The sequence below is a fragment of the Tetrahymena thermophila genome (genome assembly GCF_000189635.1).
Source record: "Tetrahymena thermophila SB210 genomic scaffold scf_8254716, whole genome shotgun sequence".
Classification (NCBI taxonomy): domain Eukaryota; phylum Ciliophora; class Oligohymenophorea; order Hymenostomatida; family Tetrahymenidae; genus Tetrahymena; species Tetrahymena thermophila.
The window spans coordinates 200,119-226,175 of NW_002476481.1; the positions used below are offsets into that span (position 1 = coordinate 200,119).

Here is a 26,057-nt window from a genome sequence, read left to right on the forward strand (position 1 = left end):
TTAATGCTGCGTATGCTCTATATTGGAAATAAAAATCTTGATATCGTAGACTTAGTTTTTATGGCTGTTTCTTTATCTGTTTATATACTTTTACAGCTATATTGGAATATTAAAGTAGGATTTAAATACTATTCAATAACTTCAAACGAATTATAAACATTTGAAAGTTTGACTTAAAAAGTTGAAATATCTGATAACTTTTCTAGAATTTTTTGGTTGCTTTTTGAGTGGAAAAAAGTTATTATTACAGTTTTTTAATCAATATTTATATTCACTAATGATAAATAACACCTTAGTTGCTGGATCCATTCTGGTTTAAATGTTTTTTTTATAATTTTCATCTTTATAAAATTGCCATTTTTAGAAAAATAATTTAACTTTATAGTAATATCTTAAGAAATATTTTAGACAGTATTGACTGCTCTTTTAGGAATTATTTTAGCTTAAGAAAATAATTCAAATCCTTTAAATATTACTAGTTTATCTTAAAACATGCATTCGAGTAAATATAATTTTAAATTTTAAACATTAAAATAGTTTTTTTATAAAGTATTTAGATATTTGAGTATCGGATTATTAGTAAGTTTAATTCTGTTATAATTATTAATGGTTACCTAGAAGTTATATAGATACATCTAGAAGCTTTTGTATATAAATAAAATGAGATTTACAAGTGATGACTCCAATTAATAAATAGAATAAATAAATGAAACAAATATCAACTAAATATTTGAAATGTTAGAGAATAATAAAAAAAATTTCAATTGGAAAAAATGATGAAGTAATTATTTAAATTTAGAATACCCTGAATCTTCATTAATTAATTAACTGAATTTCATATTAAAATACATCTTTGAAAAAAAATTTTAATATTAAAATTCATTAAAAGATGTGTCAAAAATCATACAAATTAAAAAGAATATATGTTATCTACGTTGAATATTTAAAATTCTAATTATTTTATAAAATCTTTATATTTGATTTTAATTATAAATTAGTTTTATTTATTATTATTTGCTTTTGAAACTTATTAAATTAATTTATTAATATTAATTTCAAGAAAAGCTTCAAATAGACATTTATTTATAAGTCTCTTTTTTTCCTTGTCAAAATTTGATATAAATTTTAAAAACAATCATACATATATTGTGATTATAAAATAATCTGATAGCAGATAAATTAATTTTAGACATCATAATATTACTGCTAATTATTTTAAAAAGCCAATTAAAATTAAATTCCTACTATTTAATTAAAAATAAATATTTTAACAGAAACTATTTATTTATTTTTAGAAATTTAAGACTCATTTATTCATATTGTTTAATTATTTTATGATTTTAGCTTATAAAATTTGAATATTAGAAATGTAGATTCATACATAATGTACTAAGTATTTGTAATATACTACTTTCTAGTGAATTTTTTTGTTATATATTTTTTTGATTTGATCATTTATTTTCTCTCCCTATTAAATGCAAAAATATAATTTTATTATGAATAAAATTTATTTGATCTTTAATTATATTTGAATCTTGCACGTCATTTCAGAATTACATTATATTATATCTCTAAAATGAATGAAAACTCTCTAAAAATTAAGGGAGAATATTAAAACTTTTATTTTTAATTATTCAGATAATATTCTGTTAAAATTAGTTTATCTTAGAAATAATTTCAGTTTGTAAGAAGAAAAACTTAATTTTAAAAATCTATAAAAATATTTAAGGTATATTTAGAATATTGATAATAATTATTATTTTATATACTATTGAATATATCATTTTCTAGTATAAACATTTTGAGTAAGTTAAAAATTTATTCAAATAATACTTAAGAAATTTTCTAATTAATAAGAAAAATTATCTCTAAAAAAAATAAAGAAATTTAATTTTTAAAACAATATCTACTAATTTAAATGGCAATAAAATTAATTCTAAGCGATCATTTAAATTATTAAAAAAAATAATTCAATAAAAAAAATACTTCTTTGGAATTTAAAATACGAATTCTAATTTAAATTAAATATTTTTTATAAAAGCTAATTGATTTGTAAAATACAGTCAATATATAAAAAAGGATTTATTAATGTAAATGGAAAAAATAATTAAATTTTTATTTTTATATTTTCCTCTTTACAATTGAGTATTTTGTGGAAATAAATTAATAAATTTTGTAAATTTTTGAGCAAAACTATTTACTTATTTATTGTTTGCTTTCCTCTTAAAGTTATACATTACTCTTTAATTAGCGAAACTTAGCTTAACTTGAAATGATTAAATCAGTTAATACCAATTTAAATCTGATGATGATTATTTGCAAGCGTTCTATAAGTCATACAGAACAAAAGTCAATGTTATAAAAGATTAGTTGCTCAATTTGAAATTAATTGATAATAAATATTATTAACTTTAACTTAAATAAATTATGATCAACCAACATTAAGATTTGTGAATAAAAAAATAAATTTTGATTTCATTTACTTAAAGAAGCAATTAGATTACCTCTTATATCACTATTTGATAAAAAAATTTAATTAAACGATTTGTATGAAAGAAAAGATAATTTACAAGTATAAAAGTAATTATATTTTAATTATCATACATACATCCAATCAATTAATTCAGAAAATAAGATTGATTTTACTTTTCTTATCTATCAGATTTAATTATTTTTGCTAATAGTACCAACCAATTGCTTAATTTTATCTAATAATTTCTATCTTGGAGGAGATTTGATGAGTTTAAATTTTGATAAAGATATAAGTAAATTAATGGAAAAAAATACAATTGATTATAATGAATTATTTTATCTTTTTTTTACAATATAAATCATTTCACAAAACTATTTCTACAAGATTCAACCAACAAGTTAATTAATTTATTTATTCTTGTTTTATTTATATTCAATAAAACAATTAAATTATCATTGATATGAATTAGTTTTTGTAAAATTAATAATTTTTAATAGATCAGAAGAATAAAGCCTTTTTGAAATTAATAAATAAAAAGTAAAAAATCTAATATTAAGAATACATGCAAAGCAAATAATATTGATGGAATTTTTCTATGTTAGAGGTGTAAATTAAATTTAAAATATATTTGCAGAAAATAAAAGAATGAAAATCAAAATTAATTAAAAAATAATTAGAAAGCAAGATATTGATTAAATATGACCATACATCTAATAATATACAAATTTACCTTACATAAATTAATTTAGAAGTTTAGGATCTTGGAAAATGAGAAAGTATGAGTTCTATTTACAGTAAGTACTTTAAGGAGTTTTATAAAATATCTTTAAAAAATAATTAATTTACTATTTTTATCAAAGACTAAAAAATATTTTTCATTTTCTCTTGATAATTGAAAAAATGCATGGAGTTAGATTTTTACTTTTAGCATATAATTTATAAGAAAGAATATTTATTAATTTTTAACTTTAATATAAAAGAAATAACAATAATAATTCAATCAATTAATTTTATGGTTGAATTTGCTTTTAACAAAATTCACTAAATTTACTAGAAAAATACAAACTAAAGTTAAGGAAATAATTTGTCCCTAATCTAATTACGGGATGGATTACATAGATTTAAATAAATAATATAAATATGCTTCGTAAAATAGATATTACTAATCAATTAAGAAAAATCATCGAAACTCAAAATCAATATAGTCGAAATTTTGATTAAAAAATACATATTTTGTTAAATCAAAACAATCAAAATGAGTTTAAAACAAACATTGATAATATTATTTTTTAAAGCTATCCTTGTGTTAAGAGCAGAAGATGGCTTCTAATTGAAGGTATTAATTTTATATAATAATTTCACATAATATTAAATATACCATTTTGTACATTAAATCAGCTGCTTTTTTAAAGCAAAATTAATTGTTACAATTTTTATAGCAAAAAATATTAATATTAGATTTAAAAAGATATTCATTTAATTTTGTTGATAAATCAAGGTAAATAAATAAATATATTTGCTTGAAAATAGATACTATAATTCCATTTTACTTACGAATTTATTTACTATTTATTATATTAATGCTCTTATAGCAAACAAAATTTTATAAAATTGGAATATTTAAAAATATTTATCTTATTAAAGAATAAATACCACATATATTTCTCATTCTTTTAGAAGAAATTCTATCATTCCGCATGTTAAAAATTAGCAATCTTGTAATTGCATTCATAAATTTCATATCAAAGTTAAATTAATTGATCATTTCATATTCATGCAAAAATAGAACTTTAGCTAGTTTAGGACAAGTTTTTTTATAAATATCTATCTCTATAATAAATACAACAAATTATATATTACTTATTATAGATCACAAAAAATAATCTTTGAAAGCTAGTGACTTACTTACTTACTTACTTATTACATTTTGAAAAAGCTTAACAGATATCTTTCAAAGAATATTGAAAATTTATCAAAAAAATATTATTCATCCATCAAATTTATTAAAGATTTAGAATTTTTAGAAATGTTTAATTTTAATAAATTAAATTTTAAAAATAGAAAATGTAAATGTGATACAAGTAATGGATACTATATTTCAACTGATAATTAATGTCTTAAATGTCATGAAAGTTGTTTGACTTGTTTTGGTGATTCTTAACAAAATTGCTAATCTTGTCATCCTGGAACCTATCTCTATTAAGATTTGTAAATTTTTTTGTAGAGATTTTTAATATATATGAAAATTTAAATTAATAAAAATAGTAGTTGTAAAACATGTGATCAAGATAAAGGATATTATATTAAAGAAAATAAATATTGTTATTAGTGTCATCAAAGTTGTTAGACATGCTATTTTATTTCAATTACAAGTTGCTTGTCATGTAAAACTGGAACATATTTATATCCAGATAAGTAAATTATTTTTAGAAATATTTAATATTAAAAATTAAATTAAAAAAAATAGTACATGTAAAGAATGTGATACAAATAACGGCTATTTTATTTAAGAGTAAAAATGTCTTAATTGTAATTAAAGCTGTTTAACTTGTAGTGATATTTTAGAATCAAATTGCTTGTCTTGTCATTAAAGATATTATCTCTACGAAAATTTGTAAATTATTTTTAAAAATTTTTAATATTAATAAATTAAATTAAAAAAATAGTACATGCTAACAAAGTTGTGATATTTAAAATGGATATTTTATTCAAGAAAATAAATGTATTAAATGTCATGAAAGCTGTTTAACTTGTAATGGCAAATCTTAATAAAATTGCTTGTCTTGCAAAACTGGAAAATATCTCTCATTAGATAAGTAATAATCTTAGCAATTTTTAATTTTAATAAACTGAGTTAATTTTAAAAAATAGTTCATGCAAACTAATTTGTGATATTAACAACGGAAATTTTATTCAAGAAGACAAATGTATCCAATGTGATAAAAGCTGCTTAACATGTAATGGTAGTTCTAATTCAAGTTGCTAATCTTGTTAATCTGGTTTTTATCTTTATCAGGATAAGTAAGATTTTATTAGTTTTTTTAATTTCGAAAAAGATCATAATACTTACTTACTTACTTTCTCTTTTTAAGTAATGAAGATATGTTTATAAAAAATTCTTATTTTTAATGAAAGAATATCTTTGATATTTCATAAAATAATATTTTACTTTTTTGAAAATATAACAGTACTTGCTAAGATAAGTGTGATACTGAAAATGGTTATATAATTATAGCTAATTAATGTTATAATTGTCCTTAAAATTGTTTAAATTGTAGCAATCCTATCTAATGTTTGAAATGTAAACCTAGCTATTATCTTTTATCAAATAAGTAAATTATAATTATTCTAAAAATCCTAATAATAAAATTTTACTTATAACTACTATTTTAGAAAGTGTTCCTCTACATGTAGCAAAGATAATGGATTTTATATTGAAAATGAAAATTGCTTACCATGTGATGCAAGCTGCTTAACTTGTAATGGTAGTTTAGCTTCAAATTGCTTGTCTTGTCAGTCTGGATCATATCTATATTAAAATAAGTATATTATTATTATGAAAATGTTAATATTGTTAATTATTTAATTAAAAATATAGTACTTGCTCAGATAAATGTGATACGAAAAATGGTTATATTATTTAAGGATCTAAGTGCTTATTATGTCACAAAAACTGCTTAACATGTTTGGATAGTTCTATTTCAAGCTGCGAAACTTGTAAATATGGTTATTACCTTTATCAGAATAAGTAAGATTTTATTAATTTTTCTAAATTTTAAGAATTCAAATATAATTATTTACTTTTTTGAATGAATAATAGAACTTGCTAGGATAAGTGTGATATTTAAAACGGCTATTATATTTCTGGTAATAACTGTTTTCAGTGTCCTTAAAATTGTTTAACTTGTAGCGATTCTACCAAATGCTAGAAATGTAACCCTAAGTATTATCTTTTGTAAGATAAGTAAAATAATAATTATTCTAAAAATCCTAAAAATAATATATTATTTTTTATTTGTATTTTAGCACATGTTCCTCTACATGTAACACAGATAAAGGATATTATATTGATAATTCAAATTGCTTACCATGTGATGCAAATTGCTTAACTTGTAATGGTAGTTTAGCTTCAAATTGCTTGTCTTGTAAATAAAGGTCATATCTATATTAAAACAAGTATATTATTATTATTATGAAAATGTTAATTTTGTTAAGTCTAGAATTAAAAAAAATATAGAACTTGCTCAGATAAATGTGATACGAAAAATGGTTATTTTATTTAAGGATCTGATTGCTTATTATGTCACGAAAGCTGCTTAACATGTTAGGATAGTTCTAATTCAAGTTGCAAAACTTGTAAATCTGGTTATTACCTTTATTAGAATAAGTAAGATTTTATTAATTTTACTAAATTATGCAAAAATAAACTTGAAAAATATTTTGAAAACTAAAGAAAATTTTAACTTACTCTTCTTAAATAGTTAAGATTTGTTTGCTAAAAATTCTTATTTATTTTTAATGAAAGCATATCTTTGAAAATTTAAAATTTTTTATATTAATTTTTACTTGTTTGAAAAAATAACAGAACTTGCTAAAATAAATGTGATACTCAAAATGGTTATTATATTTCTGGTAGTAACTGTTTACAATGTCATTAAAATTGTTTGACTTGTAATGGTGATTCAAGTAATAATTGTTAAGATTGTAATAAAGGTCTTTATTTTTAACCAGACAAGTAAATTTGTAACTTTCATAATATATATATTATTAATATCTTTATATAATTAATAGTTCATGCGGTCAATGTAATACAAATAATGGATATTTTATTTCTGGAAATAAATGCTTGTAATGTAATTAAAATTGTTTAACTTGTATTGACTCTACTAAGTGTTTGAAATGTAACCTTAACTATTATCTTTTATCTGATAAGTAAAATTAGTATTATCCTAAGCATAATATTTTATTATTTATTTGTATTTTATTTAGCACATGTTCCTCTAACTGCAGCACAAATAAAGGATATTATATTGAAAATTAAAATTGCTTACCGTGTGATGCTAGTTGCTTAACTTGTAATGGTGGTTCTAAAGGAAATTGCCTAACTTGTAATTCAAACTTTTATTAGAGTAGCAAGTAAATTATTATTATCAAAATTTAATATTTTTTAAATCTAAAGATATTTTGTTTCATAAATTAATGTTTTAAAAATTTTTAATTTTTAATTTTTAGATAAAAGGATAACAGTGGTCTTACTGGAGTAGAGTGCTATCCTTGTGATAAATCCTGCTTAAAGTGTAAAGGCCCTTTAGAAACAGACTGTCTATCTTGCCCTAAAAATTAAACTTTATTACCAACTCTTAGCAAGTGTTCTATTTGTGAGGAAGAATACTTTTTTAATATAACCACGAATAACTGTGATTAATGTCATAAAACATGTTTAACTTGTACTGGCAAAAATAAAAATGAATGTATAGATTGCAATGGAGGATTAAAACTCAGTAGTATTACTAAAACGTGTGAATAAAGTAGTTAAATTTAAAAAGAATAAAAATAAATCTAACTTAGCTAAGAAATAGGCTGTTATAACTAAACTCAACAATCTATAGATAATTCTTGCTTAGATGAATTCGAAAATAGCTAATCCTCAACTTAAAATCTTGAAACATTGGCTATAATAAATATATCACTTATTTTAGCTTCTTCAATTTTCACTCAATATGGCTCAAGTCTTGGTTGGATATTTATTAATGATTAATAGATTTTGGGTAATTATATATTTGCTTATAAACTAATACCTTTATGGATGAATTAATTTGAAATGAAAACGAGCTATTCTCATCACTTTTTTACTTTGGTTCCTAATATATTTACTTTTCAAGATGATAATTAAACAAATCTTTTTTAGTTTAACTAATTCAGCACTCTATTAAAAATAAATAATTTTGAGAGTAGTTTCTTAAATAATTGTATTAATCATTTATTTGTATTTGGCTTTTGCTTAGTGATGATATTTACTTTTTTCTGTTTGAATATAAGACAAAATAAAAACTAGGAAAATAGTACAATTTAAAAAATTTATTTTTACATAAAGTGGAATTTGTTTGTAAACTTATACAGGATTATGTCTAGTTTTCTGGTTTTTAATTCTGCATATGTTTTCTTCTGGAAAAATGAGTTCAATAGCTCCGATTTGATTTGCATAATAGTTTTTCTAAGTTTCTATTTTATCATGCAAATATTTTGGAATGTAAAAATTGGATGTAAATACTACTCTATGCCCTACAATTATATTGTTTAATTTTAAAACCTAGTTTAAGATATTGAAATTTGCTCTGTTTCTTAGAGAATATTTTGGCTCTTATTTGAATGGAAAAAAATAATTATTTCTATAATATAAGCCATATTTATTTTCGATAAGGAGAAGCTTTCGCTTACATGCTGGATTCATATAGGAATCAATTTTATATTTCTTCTTTACATCATCAATTAAAAGCCTTTTATTGAAAGTCAAATTAACTTTGTTGTTATCAGTTAAGAATTTTTAAATCTAATTGTTATTGTTTTTCTGAGTATAGTATTTATTTAAGATGATGAAAAGTATCCTTATGAAGTATCAGATTTAAACTTAAATATGAAAAAGGGTAAATTTAAATTTAAGTTTTTATTTTAAAATATAAATAAATCTATTTTAAAATTCTTTCTTATAAATAAAATAAAGTAAATTTATCTAATTATCTATTTATTATTTATTAAATAGCATATAGAATTGCAAATTACTTATATTTAGGTATATCTATTTGTGTACATGCACTACTTTTGTTGTAAAAAGGATGGAGAAGCTTAAAATTGCTTTATTAAATGTTGTATTTAAAGAAAAACTAAAATTAAGTAACCACTTAAAGCATGGTAGAATAAATATCTGATTCTAATTTAAGTAAGATATTTGAAATACTTAATTAATCGAAAAATAAAAGTAAATTTGACTGGAAAAATAGAATTTGAATATAATATACCCTAACTTCTCATTAATTAAGGAGCCCCCACAATTTTGGATGGCTACTTTGTGTTTTTTAATTTAATAAAATTTAATATTTTAAGGTTATGATTTGATTTATTAGTCTGAAAATATATCCTACAATAGTTAAATATATTTTTCAATTAATCACTTATTGCATATAAAATAGTTGTTTTGTCTTTTATCATTATCTATCTAAATCTTTTTCAAAAAATTTTACAGCTTCTAAACTGCGAGGAAAATTATAATTAATATAAATTACTTAATGTTATATTTAGTTTATTGTTTTTGTTTTTCCACTTGAAATTTAATTAAATATAAAAGTGTAATCAAAAAGGATTGATCGTATATAGAAAGCATGAGCTTTTTACAGTTTATTTATGAGGAAAAATCAAATAAGCTTCATAAATTTTTTAATGAAATTTTATAGTATTTTTATTATTATAAAATTAATGATAAATATTATTGGATTTCATAAAATATTTTATGATTTTAGCAAAGTTTAATAGTTTTATTTTTACATTGGATATTTAACGCTTCTTTAATCAAGAATTTAATTATAAAAAGGATATTAATTTCAATAATTTAATTAATAAATGATGATAATTTATCCATAAATAGATTATAAGAAGAAAAAAAAATTAACAAATATTGTTTTCTATCCACATATTTTTTGTAATAAACATAATAGAGTACTTTCATTTTTATGGTGAAAATATAAACAATATTTATAAGACCTCTTAAATTATATTACATATTTAAGATAGAAAAAAAATAGCCAATTGATTGATCAACTTTAAGGCATGATTCACAAGCAAAAGATATTTCGATGAAATTATTAAACAAAAAGTCATTAGAAAGATTAAAATTTATAAATAATATTTTTTAAAAAGATATTGATATTAAAAATAAATTGCTATGAATTATTAAAAAAAATTAAAATTGATAGTTTTTATCTTGCTTAAGATTGTATTTTTTAGTAGAGCTAAGGAAGAATCCAAAACAAATGTAATTATTTAGATTAATATAAAAATATTTCAATTAAAGATAGATAATATCTTATTTATTAATTCATATTTAAGCACCATTTTATTAATAATTTTTAATTCTTAAACTTTTTTAGAAATAAAAATTTACAATAAATTTTAAGTTAATTTTTCATTTTACTAGAATAAACCATTTATTAATTTATAAATCAATATTTTTTTAAGACCATGTATTCCTAGTCATAATAAAATTAGTTTATAAAAAAGATTTGTAAGTTATTATATAATACATTGAAATAGTTTATATTTTAATATTTAATTGATTTAAAAAATAAATTAACCTATAACCTTTAAAAAAAATATTACTTAAATTCAATAATAAAAAATTTATAAAACAAGCTTAATAAAATTATAATTTATCTTGAAATTTATGAATTATTAACTTTAATTTTTTAAATATAAATAGCTTTCATCAATAGTATTGTTTATTTGCAGTGAAGGTTTGTATTATGATCCTAATATGTAAAACTTTAGATTAAAATTCATAAAATAGTTACTTTTTTAAGAAAATTATTAAATTTAAAATTATATACACTAAGTTCTCGTATATTTATAGAAATTATGGATGTTAAAAACTTTAAAAATTTTCAATTTATCTTTTATAAAATGGTTAAAATGCTTTAATTTCAACAGAAATTAAGAAATCAAATATTAAATTAGATATGAAATTTCAAATAAATTTTCTTAAAATAAGTAAAATTATTAACTCAAATAATATTTTTGTAAGAGAATATTACAAAAATTGATTAACTCCTATATCTTCTCATAAATGAGCACCATCTCCACCTCTGCAAAATTTTCACTTTTTTTTTGCTTTAATCAGTGATTTCAAAATTCTGGAGGAAACTTTCCTCTTTATGGTCTTAAGGTATCATTTAGATGAAAGAAAATTTTTATTTTGTCAAAATATAGTTTTTGTTTTTTTTTTTTTTGCTGATTTTACTACTTTTTTAAAAATTTCTTCTTTTTCCTCTGTCCAAAATTCTTCAGCTTATCATTACTATGAAGCAAAAAATAAATATAAATGTAAATTTTATTTTCCGTCACTAATTTAAAACTAGGAAAAGTTATCAAATAGATAATTTAATTGTCATAATGAAAAAAATTTTTTAAATTTGATCACTGGTTTTTTACTCTCTTAAAATTTTGGATATTAATAAAAATGAAAAATAATTAATGAGAATTTACAGATCTCATTTCAAAATAATGATTCCCCATCTTCTTTTTTTATTAAAATAATTATTATCTAACTTCTAAAATAAAAATCTTTGAGACAAGTATAATACTTTAAATCATACTTAATTTACTACAATAAATATATAGCTTAATTATTTTTTTCAATTTCGTCTAAATAAAATAATATTTTTTAAACAAATTTTATATTAAAATTTAAAATATTTTTTTAATTTTTAGTAATGATTGTGATATCTGTGATTATAATTGTAAAGAATGCTTCAATTAAAAAAATAATTGTACAAGCTGTTATCTTAGTTATTACTTAAGTGAATCTAAATGTTATAATTGTGATCCCTCTTGTTTTAAATGTACGGGGCCTACAAACAAGGATTGTAAAGACTGCAGGTCTAATTATTATAAAACATAAGAGTAATATTTTAATGTATTTAAAAAAAAATTTTTATTACTTTCAAACTTAAAAGCAAAACAACTTGCTTATAATGCGACTAATCTTGTTTATATTGTGAAGAAGCAACAAATAAGGATTGCTTAATCTGTAAAGAAGGATACTATAAAACATAAAAGTAAAATTTTAATAAAATATTATTACTGAAAAAATAAAAAATTTGATTATTTAAATTTATAATTATTTGTAATTTATATCATTTTAATTTTCTTAAATCTTCAAATTGCAATAATTAATTTCTTACATTGAAATATTTAATAAATTAAATAAATAGGAATGAATGTATAAAATGTAATTAGAAAGGATAATAAATATAAGGAGAAAAATGTATTTTATGTCCTGAATCATGTCTTAAATGCGAAAATACTAATAATGTTACTACCTGCTAATCATGTACTCAAGGCTTTTTCCTAACTTCTGAGTAAAAACACAATAAAATAATTTTAACAATAATCAATCATTTTTATTTTATTCTGTTTCTTTTTATAGATTTATTTTAAGATTGATACAAATTTTTAAATTGATTCTTCATTTTAAATTTATGAGATTTATTTATTTAATTAACTTAAATTTTAAATATGATAAAAATATTTTCATAAATTTTTATATTTTATCAAATTTTTTTTAAAGAAAACAATGTGTTTCTTGTAATGAAAATGGATAATTTAAGGATGGTGAAAAGTGTTTAAAATGTGATTAAAGTTGTTTAAGCTGTAAAGGAGAAGCAAAAAATGACTGCCTTTCATGTTAAGATGACTATTATTTATTTGAAGAGTAATTTATTTATTATCAAATCTAAAAGTAATTTAAAATAATTTTTTAATACATTTTTATTATTAGTAATACCTGTATTCAATGCAATCAGAACGGATAATTTATCAAAGAAAATAAGTGTCATAAATGTGATCCAACTTGTTTGAATTGCGATGGTCCTACAAAAAATAACTGCACTAAATGCTAAAAAGACTATTATTTATTTGAAGAGTAATTAATTATCAAATCAAATACTTTTAAAATCATTTCCAAAATAATTTATTTTTAATTTTTATTATTAGTAATTCATGTATTCAATGTAATCAGAACGGATAATTTATCAAAGAAAATAAGTGTCATAAATGTGATCCAACTTGTTTGAGTTGCGATGGTCCTATAAAAAATAACTGCACTAAATGCTAAAAAGACTATTATTTATTTGAAGAGTAATTAATTATCAAATCAAATACTTTTAAAATCATTTCCAAAATAATTTATTTTTAATTTTTATTATTAGTAATTCATGTATTCAATGCAATCAGAACGGATAATTTATCAAAGAAAATAAGTGTCATAAATGTGATCCAACTTGTTTGAGTTGCGATGGTCCTATAAAAAATAACTGCACTTAATGCTAAAAAGACTATTATTTATTTGAAGAGTAATTAATTATCAAATCAAATACTTTTAAAATCATTTCCAAAATAATTTATTTTTAATTTTTATTATTAGTAATTCATGTATTCAATGCAATCAGAACGGATAATTTATCAAAGAAAATAAGTGTCATAAATGTGATACAACTTGTTTGAGTTGCGATGGTCCTACAAAAAATAACTGCACTTAATGCTAAAAAGACTATTATTTATTTGAAGAGTAATTAATTATCAAATCAAATACTTTTAAAATCATTTCCAAAATAATTTATTTTTAATTTTTATTATTAGTAATTCATGTATTCAATGCAATCAGAACGGATAATTTATCAAAGAAAATAAATGTCATAAATGTGATCCAACTTGTTTGAGTTGCGATGGTACTACAAAAAATAACTGCCTTTCATGTTAAGAAGGCTATAATTTATTTGAAGAGTAATTAATTATCAAATCAAATACTATTAAAAGCACTTCCAAAATAACTAAATATAAATTTTTATTATTAGTAACTCATGTATTCAATGCAATAAGAGGGGATAATTTATAAAAGAAAAAAAGTGTTATAAATGTGATTCAACTTGTTTAAGTTGTGATGGTACAACAAAAAATGACTGTCTTTCATGTCCAGAATAAAACTATTTAACTTAAGAGTAACTTTTTAAAAAATAAAAATATTTTCAAAATAAATTATTAATCTTAATATCATTTTTCTTTATAAATAACAAGTAAGTAATGTGTTAAGTGTGATTAAAATGGATATTTTATAAATGGAAATCAGTGCTTGTAATGTGATCCGACTTGTTTAACATGCAAAGGATCTAAAGGCACTGATTGCTTATAATGTAGTTAATCGCACTATTTATTAACTAGGTAATAAATAATTTTTGTTTAACTTTTTATTAAAACTATTTTAAATACATTCAAATTATTTATACAAATTTAAATATTAAATCACAACAAAATTTATAAAATATTCCTTTTATTTAAAGATTAAATGTAATTAAAATTCAGATGATCAAAATAAATTATTTTATCTATCTTTGTTTTTTAATTTTTCTTACTTTTATTAAATAGTAATAGCACTTGCATAAGTAACTGTAATATTAAAAATGGATATTTCATTTCAGGTGATAAGTGTATAGAATGCCATAAAAATTGTAGGACATGTAATGGAGAGTTAGAAAAAAATTGTTTATCTTGTAAATTTGGTTTGGTGCTTCAGCCTACTCTTGGTAGATGTGATAAATGTGAAGAAAGATCATTTTTAAATGAAACTTCTGGTAACTGTGATTATTGCCACGATACTTGTCTAACTTGCTCTGGTCCAGCAAAAAATTAATGTAAAATATGTGTTGATGGATTATCCTTAAGTAAAATTTCAAATAATTGTGAATTAAGTTCAATAATTGAAAGCGAATAGAATGAACAAGAATATAACTAAAAAATAGGATGCTTAGATTCCTAAAAATAATTAGATTTAAATTGCATTTAAAGATTTGAAACTATAAAATCATAAACTAAATTTTTAGATATTTTAAGTATTTCTAATTCAATATTGACAATCATTTCTTCAATATTTTCATCTTTTGGAGCAATATTTGGCTAGATTTTTGTATAAAATTTATAGCTTTTAGGAAATTATATATTCTCTTCAAAAGTTAGTTCGTTGTGGATGGATTAATTCGAATTGAAAAGTAGCTACGCATATCATATTTCTACTATTATACCTAATATTTTTAAGAAATCTAATGCAACAAGTTTATATTAATACAACCTTTTTACTTATCTTATTACAGTTAATGATTTTGAAGATAACTTTTAGAATAATTGCTTTTTGCCTATTTTGTTTTTAGGAATCCTTACAATTGCTGCTATTATAATATTTTTAGCCTTAAAATGTCATTCTTTTGGTTAAAATAAATTAAATTCTTAAACAAGTAGAATTTAAAGAATCTATTATATTATAAAATGGAGTTTATTTGTTAACTTTTTTAGGTTAGCATCAAGCTTTTTAATTTTCAACACTACTTATTTTTTAATCCAGTAAATAAATTTAGATTTGTTGAATTTAATTTTTATGGCTACTTTTATTTTATTGTATTTTGCTTTGTTGCTATTCTGGAGTATTAAAGTAGGATTCAAATACCAATCAATATCTTTTTAGGATTTAGATTCATTTGTTAGTTTAACTTAAAACATTGAAATCTCTGATAAGTATTCAAGGATATTTTGGATACTCTTAGAATGGAAAAAATGTATTATTAGCATAATATAATCCTTATTAATATTTACATCAGATAAATAATAGTTCAGTTGCTGGATTCATATAAGTTTAAATATTACGTTTATGGTTTACATTTGTATTAAAAAACCATTTTTAGACAAATCACATAATAATATAGTTTTGTTATAAGAACTGCTACATACCTTAGTAATTGCTACTTTAGGTGTTATTTTAGCAACAAATGATACTTAAAATCCTTAAAATGCTTCTTAGCTATCTCAAAGTATGCACTAAAGTAAATAATTTAAACATCTTTTGAAATTATAATTAATTTTTTAACAAAAGTCTTTAGATACACTAACATCGGATTATAAGTTGCATCAGTTCTCATACAACTATTTTATATTTTACAAAAGCTTTACTAATATATTTAATTGCAACAATCAAATAAACAAATCAGAGAAAAAAAGCACAATATAACAATTATTGAATAGATAAATATTTCTAATATTAGTTAAATAATTTAGATTCTAGATACCTAAAAACATAATTTTCAAAGAAAGAGAATTTGAAATTTTAAGGATAAAACTAATATTCATTTTTTAATAAAACATAAATAAATTTAATTATACTCTAAGTAAGATATTTATTTATTTATTTTGTAATTATTTTAATTTATCTTAAATATTAAAAATAAAATAACTTTCAAATTTAAACTGTAGGTAGGGAGGGAACAAACAATTTTAAAAATTAAATTTTAATTAAAAAAATTTTAATTTACTATTATACATATAAAGTTTCATTTATTATTTAATATAAATTACCTACTTTCTTTATTTTTTAAGTTTCATCTTTTTAATCTTTATGCTTGGAAATAAACTAAATTAGATTAGCTTTTCAAATCAAATTAATATTCAATAATGTTTTATGTATTTTTTAGAATTAGAAATCATTGATTTAAAAAACTAAAAATATTAGAAATAAGGGCTGATAATAAGAATTTATAAACTCTTTAAGAAAATATAGATAGATAGATAGATAGATAGATAGATATATAGATATATAGATAGATAGTTAAGTTATCCCTTCCTCAAGCTTGAGTGCCCCAAAATTAACTTTAGAATTATAAAAGAAAGAAAAGTAAGATCAAATCCCAATTACAGTAATTTCTGATTTTTTTCAAACAATTTAAACCATATTTTTCATAATTGCAACTAAATAAAAGTATGTATATTGGTGTCTATAAAGTTTAAAGATAAAAATAGATTAAAATATATCTGCGAAATTAAATAATAAAATAATATTAAAAAAAATAAATATCATAAAAAATGAATAACTTTTCTTCTAAAGAAAGTTTTTTTATTATAAATAAAGAGTAGATCTTATGTATTTCTTTTAATTAATAAGATAGATCTAGTAAAGTAATTTTTAAAGAAAGAAAATTTATTTCTTGTGAATTTATATATCATTAAACTAGTTCAAATATTATTTCATTTAGTATTTATTTTTATTGATAAAATTCTTTAAATTAGTTATTCGCTATAATTTATACAAATAGTAATTTTGAAGAGAGAAAAATCAAATTTTATTTGATTTTATGTTCAAAAACTCCTCTCAAAAATGTATTTTCTTCATCATATTTTAGATTATCTTACATACTTCTTTTGTATTTTATAATAGTTTATATTATTTTAAGTTCAAAAACTCCTCTCAAAAATGTATTTTTTTCATCTATTTTAGATTATCTTACATACTTCTTTTTCATTTAATTCTCTCAAAAATGCATTTTCTTCATCATATTTTAGATTATCTTGCATATTTCTGTTGCATTTAATAATAGTTTATTTTATTTTAAGTTCAAAAACTCCTCTCTAAAATGTATTTTCTTCATCATATTTTAGATTATCTTACATACTTCTTTTGCATTTTATTATAGTTTATTTTGCTTAAGCTACAAATTTACTAAAATTACAATATTATTTTTAAATTTATAGATTGTAAGTTAAAAAAATTACCAAATTAAAGCATAATTAATTAATATTTGGATGGTGGAATAAGTGTAAAATTTACAAAACAAGCCTAAAAATAATTGTTTGATTTTTGACGTACATTTATTAATTAATTCGAGCTTATATATTTTTTATTTCAATATAATTAATGCACTACAAATAAAGGAAAAGAGTAAAAATTATTATGCTTTATTTATTAACAAAAAATACAAAATTTGATAAAAAATATCTTATCTCAAAAACATATACATACATCCTCATAGGTATAATATGGATTTGAAATTGTTTATTCTGATGTTCATATTTAAAGTAATATTTGCATAAAAAATGGATACTTACTTGAAATAAAAGGTAAAAATCAAACATTCTTAAGCATTTAAAGTTTTTTTTAAGTTTTATGCCTATTTTAAGGTTCATAAAGAAATAATTGCATAAATTAGATAGTGATGAATATTTATTTACTCTATTGTTTGACATTGTAAAAAGTTAATTTTAATGTCTTTCCAAATTTTCTATTTTAATTTTTGGCTAAAAATCTGACTCAAAAATTATAAGATAAATAAATCAAATTAATTCTTTAGTGATATAATAACTATTTATTGATAACAGAAACCATAAAATACAATTTTTTTAATAAATTATTAAATAGATCAAAATTTATCAAGGGACATATGAAGTACTAATTTAAAATTCATATCCTTCTCTAAGAGCTAGCGGTTAAATTCCATATATTACTTAGTAATGTGTTTTTTTTGGAGACACACTCATACCATGTTGCTAAAATATGATAAAATCAGCAGGAATGTATATATATCTTAATTAATTTGTTTATCAAAAAGAATTAAAATGTTTTTTATTTAAAACTACCTATTAAACACCTACTAATTAATATTTTTACTCATCAAACTAGCTAACTAACTAACATCAAAATATTTTTAATGATTTGAAATAATATTGAATTAAACTCATTTTGCAAAGCAATTTAGTGACATAATTAGTAATTTATTTCTTAATCTAGATGAGAGTGCATTAATTAGTTTGATATTTCAAAAAATTAATATAGGATTTTACTTTTTTCTAATATCTAAAAATTAATCAGGCTTAAAAAGCATTAAAAAAGGAAATTTAGTGTATTTTAATTAAATTTTAAAAACCATTTTCATTTAATTCTTTGTTAATTTCTAGCTTTTATTTAAAAATCTTCATCCATTAATTACTAAGAAAATAAAAAAATAGATTAATAATAAAAAAAATTATAATATTATTTAAAACATTTATTTTAATTATTTTTATTAGTACATAAAATTATATTCTATTTAAATAATAGGTTAGATTGTTCAAATTGTTAAACCTGTTTGTAATGCAATAATTAATACTATTGCTTAGATTGTCTAGAGACATAATTTATTTATCCAGATGGGTAAAACTTAATTTTTATTTTTTAGAAATCCATTTTTTTAAAAAGTTAATGCTTAGATCATTGCGATTATTCAAACGGTTATTATGTAGCAGTATTTCAATATTAAGAAAAAACTACGTCGTTATCTTAAAAAAATTATTGTTTATAATGCGATTAAAGCTGCAAGACTTGTTATGGAATATTTAACTATAATTGCCTATCTTGTTAAGATTCCTTTTATCTCTATCAAAATTAGTAATATCAATTTCAAAATAAAATCTATATGAAAAATTCTTTATTTCAAGCAAATAAAGAACATGTTTAAGTACTTGTGATACAAATAATGGCTATTATGTTAAAAATGGCTAATGTTTACCATGCGATTCTACATGTAAGACATGTAATGGTTCAATTTGTTTATCCTGCCAGCATTAGCTATATCTTTATTAAAATGGGTAAATTTGTTTCTAAGTTATTTTAATGAAAACTCTTAATTATTCTGTATAAAAATTTTACATGTTTTTAGTTACTGTGATACTAAAAATATAAAAATAAATTATGGGATATAAGTTTTCTGGAATTTTTCTATTAATCAAAAAAAATAAAAAGGGAGTAAAAGTTAAGAGGTTAATTTTAAAGGGAGGCTTGTTTACTCTTTTCAAATTTTATAAAAAATTCAAATTGATTCAATGTTCTAGCTTCAAATGTATTTAATATCAAGCAATTTTAGTTTTTTGCAAAATTTTAAAATAAGAAAATCAATAAATAATTAAATAAATAAATAAATACTTTCCTTTTAATTTAATCTCTAAATTTTTATTTTTAATCTTTAAAAAAAAGCCAAGCTCCCTTTTTTATTTTTTTGATTAATCTAGAATAATTCTAGAATATTTATTTATATTCCATTATTTAAGCTTATTTATTTATTAATTCATTTATTATTTTTAAACAGATAATGGTTTGTCTGTGTAAAAAATATACAGGATTAAAGCATTATAATTAAATCATCTTTATTTAATATATAATAAAATTTAGTACGTGTTAAAAATATTGTAATAATTAAAATGGTTATTACATATTTCAAAATTAATGTTTAGTATGTGATTCAACTTGCTAGATTTGTAATGGAGGCTCTAAATAAAATTGCATAGCTTGTAAGGAGCTACTATATCTGTATCAAGACTAGTAAAATTTATAAATTAATTATTTTGGAAAAAAATTAATCCTAAATCTAAATAGAACATGTCGAAGTTATTGTGATACATAAAATGGATATTATTTAAAAGAAAACTAATGTCTAAGATGTGATTTTAGTTGTTTAACTTGCAATGGAAGCTCTAATTATAATTGTTTATCTTGTTAGTAACCTCTCTATTTTTAATCAGATAAGTAAAATTTAGTATAAATTAAAGAAGTAAAAATTATTTTTAAAAATCTTATTTAGTACTTGTAGAATATGTGATACATAAAATGGGTATTATTTAAAAGAAAACTAATGTCTAAGATGTGATTTTAGTTGTTTAACTTGCAATGGAAGCTCTAATTATAATTGTTTATCTTGTTAGTAACCTCTCTATTTTTAATCAGATAAGTAAAATTTAGTATAAATTAAAGAAGTAAAAATTATTTTTAAAAATCTTATTTAGTACTTGTAGAATATGTGATACAAAAAATGGATATTATATAGCTCAAGGAAAATGCTTATAATGTAATCTTAGTTGTTTGACATGCAACGGTGATTCTTCTTAAGATTGCTTATCATGCTAAAGTGGCAAATTTCTTGATAAAAATCAGTAAAATTTAATTATTTTTATTTTTGAATTTAACATTTTAGATTATCAAATTCATAAACTGAATAGACTAATATTTATTAACATATTTATTTAAATTATTTAAAAAGAATTTATAATAGTGAGGCTGGTTCTTGCTAGTCTTGCGATTAATCATGTCTTAAATGCTAAGGTCCTTCAAATAAAGATTGTATAACTTGCACAAAAAATTATATTTTATTACCAACTCTTGGAAAGTGTGCTTTGTGTGAAGAAGGATATTTCTTCAATCAAAACAGTTGTGATTATTGCGATTAAACATGCTTGACATGTACTGGAAAGGACAAATAAGACTGTATAGATTGTAGACCAGGCTTGATTTTAAGCAGTATATCAAAAACTTGCGAGGAAAGTAGCTAAGTATAGAATGAGTAAAATTAACTTAAATTAAGCCAAGAAACAGGTTGCTATGACAAAAAATAGCAGTAAATTGTAAGTACTTGCTTAGATTAAATTGAAAACAGTTAATCAAATACTAAAATTCTTGACACCTTATTTATCGTAAATCTATCTCTTATTGCAGCTTCATCCATTTTCACACCTTTAGGATCAAGTCTAGGTTGGATTTTTATTCAAAATTAATAGCTTTTGGGTAATTACATATTTGCTAATAAACTGATACCTCTATGGATGAATCAGCTTGAAATGAAATCAAGCTACGCTCACCACTTTTTTACAATGATTAGCAATATTGTTATTGTTAAAACTAATAATGAAGCAATACTTTTTTAATTTAATTAGTTTAACACTATCTTTGCAATTAACGATTTTTGGAATAGTTTTTTAAATAACTGTTTTGTTGCTTTGATTTTTTTTGGGTTTTGCTTAGGAATTCTAATTATTTTTTTCTGTTTTAATTTAAGAAAAATCTAAGAAGACTAAAATAATAGCTTAATAAAAAAAATATATCTTTATATCAAATGGAATATGTTTGTTAACATTTACAGGCTCATCTCAAGCTTTTTAATTTTTAATTCTGTTTTTATTTTTTTCTGGAAAAAAAAATTTGACATGGCAGACTTGATCGGCATATTAGTATTTTCTATCTTCTATATAATTTTGTAATTATATTGGAATACAATAATCGGATGCAAATACTAATCTATACCTTACAAGGATATTGCTTCATTTAACAACTTAGTATAAAATATTGAGATTTCTAATACTTCTTAAAGAATATTTTGGTTGCTATTTGAATGGAAAAAAGTAATAATTTCAGTTATATAAGCCATATTTATCTTTGATTAAGAGAAGATTCAGCTAAGCTGCTGGATTCATATTGGATTAAATTCATTTTTTATAATTTATATTTTAAAATCAAAACCTTTTGAAGTGAGTACAGTGAATTCAATTGTAATAGTATAAGAACTTATATATCTTATAGCAATTGTGTTTCTTGGTGTCATCTTTACTTAAGATAGTCAGATAACTTCGTATAATAATTCTGAATTAAATTTATAAATGAGAAATGGTAATTTTTAATTTTTTTACAAACAGATATTTATTATAACAAAACATAAAATATTTTAAAAGAAATGAACTTAAAAATAATTTGATTTTAATTAATTAATTTCTTAACCTTTTTTTAATTAAATAGCTTATAGAATTGCAATATATGTAAATCTAGGATTATCGATTAGTTTACAAGCTTTTATTATAATGCAAAAGGTTTGGAACTACTTTAAAATCCTTAGAAAAACAAATAGTATTAATAAAAATTAAACAACTACAGGTAATGTAAATATGGTTGAGTAAATGACTGATTCTAACATAGAAAAACTATTTGAAATGCTAAATTAATCAAAAAATAAGAATAAATTTTAATGGAAAAACTAAAATTGAGAATAAATTATTTAAAATATTTTATCTTTTAATTTAATATTTCATATCTATAGTAAGGAAAGTAAAATTAAAACTTATTCTAGCCATCTTATTTTCTAGAAAATTTCCAAATTTTAGAGCAAAAAGTTTTTTTAAAGAAAATGCTTGCTCTGCTAGTTGGCAATTTTTATGGATATATTTAATAATTTATAAACTAAAATTATGAAAGATATTTTAATTTATGATAGTTTTTTTAGTTAATTTATTTTGATATGTGCAATTCATTTTGACTTCAATTAGTATAAATTAATGAAATCAAGTTTTATAATAAAATTTATCAGTTTTAATTCGTGTAATTCTTCTGAATTATAATTCATTTTTCATAACCTAAATAAATAAATGTAATTTTTTACTTGTAAGATTATAAAGAGAAATAATTAATCATATTTAATATTTAGATAATTTGAAATATGAGAAGATTTATAATTTAAATTCTTTCATTAAATAATTAAATTATAGTTGTATTAATATGTATAATTTATATAGTGAAAATTTTAATTAATCTTTAGATTTATTAAAAAAAGAAAAGTAAGTTTAAATCCAACATACAATCTTTTCTTAACTTTTCCAACAATTTAAAACATATTTTTTTTTAAGAAAAACTAAATGAAAAATGTTTGTGACTATAAAGTTTAAATGTACAAATATATTAAAATATATCAGCGCAATTAGATATTCAAATATTCTTTAAAAGATACCATAAAAATTATATAAACTTTTAACCTAAAGAAAGCTGTATTATTATAAATTTAAAGTTTAATAAATTAAAAAAAATTTTCCAAAAAAAAAAATTGGGTGTTAATTAATAAGAGCCTACAGTATTCATCATAATCGGGCAAAGTATTTTTTTTTTTGGAACATGCTTGCTGTTAGAAATGTTCACACAAAATTTTTATGGATATTTTTAAATAATTTTTTAACTTTAATTAAGAATTATATTTTAATTTATGATAGTTAATATATTTAATTTATTTTGCTTAATGCACAATTCATTTAATAATGAAATCAAGTGTAAAAAAAATTGTATAAGATTGTATATTTTATATTATTAAATGGTAACAATTATCTGAAATATAATTTTGATATTTCATAACCTAGATCAATAAACAAATGTAAATTTTTCTACTTGTAGATTCTTATAAGAAATAATTAATCAGATTTAATTTGTAATAGGATAATTTCAAATTCGAAAAGATTAATATTTTTTATTCAAATTCTTTCATTAAATAATTAAATTAGAATCGTACATAAAATATTGATTTAGTGAAAAGATTAATTAATCTTTAGACTAATTAAAAAAAGAAAAGTAAATTTATTTCCTTCTTACAGTATTTTCTGAGCACTATATGTAATTAAATTAAAAAAATGTTAGTGCCTCTAAGTTTAAATGTACAATCAGATTAAAATATATTAGCGTAATTAGATAATCAAATAATCTTTAAAAAATATCTGAAAAAATGTATAAAATTTGAATGTAAGTTATATTATTATTTTTAATAAAGAGTAGAACATTTCTACATCCTTTAATACATAAAATTGACCTTTTTTATATAAAAAAAGATGAGAATTTATTTCTTGAGAATTAAATTTGATAAAAATAAATTAATTTTATCATATTTAAATCTTGTTAATCTAATTCTAATCGAATTTAAGATTATTATTTCATTTAGTTTTTATTTTTACTGATAATAATATTTATTAAATTAGTTATTTTCTATTTTTTTATTTCTTATTTAATAGATGAACTTTAAATGAATTAAAATCAACAAATATTTTAATAGATGTAAATTTATAAGCTAAAATAATTATTGTTAATTATTTTTATGTAGATATTACTTTTATTAATTCAGTTAATTGAAATACTAAGCTGTTAAATTTTATTTTTTAAATTCATCAAACTGTAAGCTAAAAAAATAAATTGACAAACCAAATTCGAACCTTAATTAAAAATTGTGCGGTGGATTAAGTGGAGAAATTGATTAATTCGAAAATAATTATTTGATTATCAATATACATTTATTGATCGATTAATTAATTAATTTGAGAAATCATATACCGTGCATTCTCATTAATTAAGGCCAGTTGACAAAAAATGTTTTTTCTCAAAAATTGGCCATATTTAAAAATTCTCTTAAAATGGCCTTAATATAAGTTGGCCTTAATTAATGAGAATGCACGGTATATTATTTCAATATAATTAATACATTAAGAATAAAGGAAAAAAGTAAATATTATTATAATACTTTCTTAACGAAAAATACAAAATTTAATAAAAAATATCTTATCTCAAAAGCACATTCCGCAAAAACAAATAATTGTTTATAAATTAATTAGTGAAGAAATGAAAGCCAATAAAATTTTTTAAGCTATTCCATATATCTTTGAAAACATCTTGTTTATATTTTTGATAAAGAAATAAATAAATAACTAATAAACCAACAAATAAGATGAATATATTTACTCTACTATTTGACATTTTTATAAATTTTAAAGTTTTTCCAAATTTTCTGCTTGCTGAATATTTGACTCAAGCATTATGAGCTAAAAAAAGAAATCTAATTTATTCGAATAGAATATTAGTTTTATAATAATTAATGATAAAAATATAAAAATACAATTCATTATATTTTTAATAAATTGTTAAATAGATCAAAATTTATGAAGAGACAGAAAAAGTACAGATTTAATATTCATAGCCTTCTCTCAGAGCTTCAAGGCTACTAATATATAACACTGATAAATGTAATTATATTGGATAGTAAACATCGTGTTGCACGAATATGTTATAACCAACAATGTAAATAATCTTAATTAATTTTTTATCAGAAAACATTAAAATGTTTTTATTTTTACTTAATACTCTAAAATGACTACAACAAATAAATATTTTTATTCATCATGATATCATAATATTGAATTAAATTAATTTTGTTGATTAACTTTCTAACAAAATTAAAAATTATTTTCTTAATCTAATTAGATTAAAGTGAATTCACTCACTAGTTTGCAATTTCAAAAAATTATTATAGAATATTTTTTTTTTCTAAGTCTTTAAATATAAATAAATAAATCAGTTTCAATATAATTAAAAAAGGAAAAATAGTATTGATTATTTTAATTAAATTTT

General features: G+C 20.1%; 6 protein-coding genes across 6 annotated transcripts in view; 5 read left to right on the top strand and 1 right to left on the bottom strand. All coding sequences in view use genetic code 6, as the record gives it.

The window, feature by feature from the left end:
* TTHERM_00098820 (transmembrane protein, putative) overlaps positions 1-41 on the top strand; it is a gene marked incomplete at both ends in the record, with an annotated part of 912 nt that extends 871 nt beyond the window's left edge. Inside the window, one exon of the mRNA XM_001012129.3 lies at positions 1-41. This exon is cut by the window's left edge and continues 871 nt beyond it. Coding sequence (XP_001012129.3) covers positions 1-41 — 41 coding nt within the window.
* Positions 42-4,499: 4,458 nt separating this feature from the next.
* TTHERM_00099820 (zinc finger lsd1 subclass family protein) lies at positions 4,500-8,670 on the top strand (the record flags this gene model as incomplete). The annotated part of the gene is made up of 16 exons (XM_001012130.3): positions 4,500-4,681; positions 4,739-4,888; positions 4,941-5,087; positions 5,140-5,289; positions 5,345-5,494; positions 5,662-5,805; positions 5,867-6,016; positions 6,072-6,221; positions 6,294-6,437; positions 6,500-6,649; positions 6,711-6,860; positions 7,059-7,208; positions 7,265-7,405; positions 7,463-7,609; positions 7,706-8,241; positions 8,594-8,670. The coding sequence occupies 16 exons, from the start codon at positions 4,500-4,502 to the stop codon at positions 8,668-8,670; spliced, it is 2,718 nt and encodes a 905-aa protein (XP_001012130.3).
* Positions 8,671-14,322: 5,652 nt separating this feature from the next.
* On the top strand, positions 14,323-15,147 carry TTHERM_00099840 (transmembrane protein, putative; the record flags this gene model as incomplete). The annotated part of the gene is made up of 2 exons (XM_001012132.3): positions 14,323-14,458; positions 14,663-15,147. The coding sequence occupies exons 1-2, from the start codon at positions 14,341-14,343 to the stop codon at positions 15,145-15,147; spliced, it is 603 nt and encodes a 200-aa protein (XP_001012132.3). The 5' UTR covers positions 14,323-14,340.
* Positions 15,148-15,935: 788 nt separating this feature from the next.
* Positions 15,936-16,302, top strand: TTHERM_000099849 (hypothetical protein; the record flags this gene model as incomplete). Its single annotated transcript, XM_012796604.1, has 2 exons — positions 15,936-16,107; positions 16,229-16,302. The coding sequence occupies 2 exons, from the start codon at positions 15,936-15,938 to the stop codon at positions 16,300-16,302; spliced, it is 246 nt and encodes an 81-aa protein (XP_012652058.1).
* Positions 16,303-17,539: 1,237 nt separating this feature from the next.
* TTHERM_00099850 (hypothetical protein) lies at positions 17,540-17,725 on the bottom strand (the record flags this gene model as incomplete). Its single annotated transcript, XM_001012133.1, has 1 exon — positions 17,540-17,725. The coding sequence occupies one exon, from the start codon at positions 17,723-17,725 to the stop codon at positions 17,540-17,542; it is 186 nt and encodes a 61-aa protein (XP_001012133.1).
* Positions 17,726-20,284: 2,559 nt separating this feature from the next.
* Positions 20,285-22,891, top strand: TTHERM_00099860 (transmembrane protein, putative; the record flags this gene model as incomplete). The annotated part of the gene is made up of 7 exons (XM_001012134.2): positions 20,285-20,405; positions 20,460-20,609; positions 20,665-20,811; positions 20,908-21,013; positions 21,121-21,641; positions 22,647-22,666; positions 22,718-22,891. The coding sequence occupies 7 exons, from the start codon at positions 20,285-20,287 to the stop codon at positions 22,889-22,891; spliced, it is 1,239 nt and encodes a 412-aa protein (XP_001012134.2).
* Between the last annotated feature and the right edge of the window lie 3,166 nt (positions 22,892-26,057).